General features: G+C 44.8%; 1 protein-coding gene across 1 annotated transcript; it reads right to left on the reverse strand.

Moving 5' to 3' along the window:
* Nucleotides 1-335: 335 nt before the first annotated feature.
* kcne4 (potassium voltage-gated channel, Isk-related family, member 4) lies at nucleotides 336-2,698 on the reverse strand. Its single transcript, XM_035622076.2, has 2 exons — nucleotides 2,542-2,698; nucleotides 336-1,947 (listed from the first exon to the last, which is right to left on the reverse strand). Exon 2 carries the CDS (start codon nucleotides 1,902-1,904, stop codon nucleotides 1,332-1,334), a length of 573 nt encoding a protein of 190 aa, XP_035477969.1. The 5' UTR covers nucleotides 1,905-1,947; nucleotides 2,542-2,698; the 3' UTR covers nucleotides 336-1,331.
* Nucleotides 2,699-3,010: the final 312 nt, after the last annotated feature.

Consider the following 3,010-nt stretch of genomic DNA (forward strand, 5'->3'; position numbering starts at 1 on the left):
CAAATTCAAATGTGATCATGTCGTCTAATGGGTGTTTAAGTGAAGTCCCTGATGCCTCAGGAGGATCTAAATAAAAGAGAGGAGCTTTGGTGCATTAGTGGTTCTGATCTAGTTATTATCTGCCCTATAGTCTGCATTATTCTAACGCTCAAATGTAGGCTATGTCTAAAAGTAACATGGTAATAATAGACTCACCCTTTTCCCGCATTTCCATCTTTCATCTTCCTGACTTGCAGGGATCGAAGCGCCAGTAGCCTCAGCAACAGTGCCCTCCACCGGTGGTTCAACATAATACAACAACAATGACAAAAAAAAAGAGGAAACCAAAGCTTGTCTTAATTCAAAAGCATCTTTTTTTCTTTTTAATCTGAAACACTACAAAGAGTCCATCTTAAATGAAGCCTTACAGAGTGACAAATACAAACCATATGCACAGTGCATTTCATTCCTTCAAGTAAAACCTACATCATCGTCTTGTGTGTGAACAGCGTGTCACTGTCACACACTTCGGTTCAGTCGTTCAAGTGGGTTCCAGGTACAGTTCAACACTCGAGACCATGATGGCAAGAGCAAGTCAAGTTCAGTCCAAACAACCACAAAGAAAAATAAAGAAAAGCCAGTCTCTCTCTCTCTCTCTCTCTCTCAGTCCCCTGCAGGGTGAGTCATCAGTCCAAACCAGCCAGGGGCTTCTCAGTGTGGCATCAGGAGGAGGCGGGGTCACCACCAAGATGAGGCATAGTCACAGTTGTGCAATACTTTCATAAATGTGTTTGACTGGATTCATCTTAATATGTTTCATTCTTCTGTACACCTGGTGGATTTAATTATTTACACTATATTTACATGTATTATCATCGTATTATGTTTTTTTTTTATCAACACCTCCACATTTGATTGTGTTGACTGTTTTGAAATCAAGTGTTTTTCTTTTTTGACCAGGCTGGTGATTCATCGCGTAATGACCGATAACTTATACCTACACATTGATTATAGAAAAAAGACAAGTGTAGTCAGTTTTTTTTATGTTATTGCTAATAATTTAGAATAAAGGCTAAATAAAGAAACAGTATCGATATGGGACCTGGACAAAGATCTAAAACACGTCACACTGGCCACAAAGTCCTGTTTGACTGTTTCCTGGTCTTTTCTGCAGATCATCTGCAGATAATATGGATTTTTGTTTGTTAATGCCAAACAGAGGATTTGTGGTCTGGTTGTTTCGGGGGCTTCTGTGATGTGGAAAAACGTTTCACAGCCGCCAGATCTCCTCCCTCCAGATGATGTTTTTTCTCCTCTGTTTTTGGCCGCGGAGGATTGACACCCACGCATTCTCAGGGCGGAGTACAGCCTGAATCGTCCCCGCCGTTCTTGGATCCCGCCCTCGCGTTCTCCACCCCCGGGTCCTCCGCCGTGCCGCTGTCCGACTCCTCCTCTATGGCGAAGCGCGTGTCCGCGGAGGAGCACAGGGAGCTGACGCTGCTCTGCTCCGTGCAGAGCGCGCACGCCAGCGGAGAGGGCGGCGCGTCCTCGCGGCGGAGGTGGCCCAAGTGGTCGCCGTGGTAACCGCAGGAGGGCAGCGACCCCTGCACCGGGGGCAGTCCGGACACGGCGGCGGGCGCGGGGGCGAAGGTGAGGCTGTGCTTCTTGGGCAGCGCGCCCCATTCCCGCTCCTCCTCCTCGTGCACCAGGCGCGTGAAGATGTTCACCCTCCTCTTCTCCCTGCGCTTGGAGCGGAAGTAGCCCAGCATGATGCCGCAGAGGAAGACCCCGTAGAAACCCATGACGACCAATATGTACAGGTACGCGTTCCCGTCGCCTTTGTCCGCCGCCTGGGAGTTCGCGCTGCTCTGCGTCTGCGGGACGAGGCGTTTGTGCGGCGCTGTGGAGTTTTCCAGAAGTTCCATTTTAGTTTCAAGTGCAACCTACGCGGGGGGTCTTATAGTTGCGCTGAAAAAAGATGCAAAAGTACAACCATAAGTATGAGGAGTCCGTTTCACTTTTACGCGCGCTGTACGCACACGGACACTGTCACAACGAATGAAGTTATGTTGCACAATTTAATAACAGAAGTGCTGAAATAACCATCAAAGCGCACACGCAGAGTCAAAAACCATATGACATCACGGACTAAAGTGTTTGAGCCTGTTCATGTGTAACTGATGAGGACATTTAATCACACGAGGCAAAACGCGAAAATAGGAAAGATAATGTTAAATAATGCTTATCAGTGCATCAAGAACATTCAGGAAATGACATTCGGCTCACGCACAGTTAATGGTGTAGAATGAGTAATATTATTAAATCCCAATTTCTTTACTCAAATAAAAAACAGTTTTATCTTTTAGTCATATAAGAATTTATTATTGAGTTTATTCTGGGGTTTCCTGTCTTATCATTTAACTTGGTATTTCTGTACTTTTTGTGTTAGAGCAAACACTTTAGAGGTAGTTGAGAAAAAGTTCTGCACAAAACGAATTAGTTTATACAAAACAACACCGACAGTCTGAAACAACACCAATAATGTGATTGTCAGCAACTCACCAAAGTGAAGAGCCGAGTCTCATGTGAACCGGTTCAGCCTGTGTCTTCCTGCAGCTCCTCTGGAGTTTGGCAGCTCTAACAGATGGATGAAGTTATTTATACAGAGAGTCTGGACTGTCATCACGAGTCACGTGACAGGGACCGATTGTAAAAACGAGTCCTGTGGCTGTAGAAACCCTGAAGGGACTTATGTTTAAAAAAAGAATAAAATAAAATACCAATAAAGAAACATTTCTGATACCTCCAGGGGATTCTCGTGAAAACATCGAAGGCCACTGGAAATATCAGACTTACTAACTTTTTGAAGAAGCATTACATCATCTCCAGAGTATTTCCCGGGGATGTGATGGAAAAAATACGTTTGAAAAAAAGGAACAACTATTTAGAAACTCCTGATGAAGAGGGAATTAGAGTGTGTTAGGATACGTGTGCACATCTGGAAAAGCATCATTGGACTAGTCTCCTTATA

Source organism: Scophthalmus maximus, chromosome 11 (assembly GCF_022379125.1).
Source record: "Scophthalmus maximus strain ysfricsl-2021 chromosome 11, ASM2237912v1, whole genome shotgun sequence".
NCBI classification, from domain to species: domain Eukaryota; kingdom Metazoa; phylum Chordata; class Actinopteri; order Pleuronectiformes; family Scophthalmidae; genus Scophthalmus; species Scophthalmus maximus.

Bases quoted from the DNA above. Each gene is read 5' to 3' on its own strand.
- kcne4 (XM_035622076.2), bottom strand. From the start codon at position 1,904: ATGGAACTTCTGGAAAACTCCACAGCGCCGCACAAACGCCTCGTCCCG.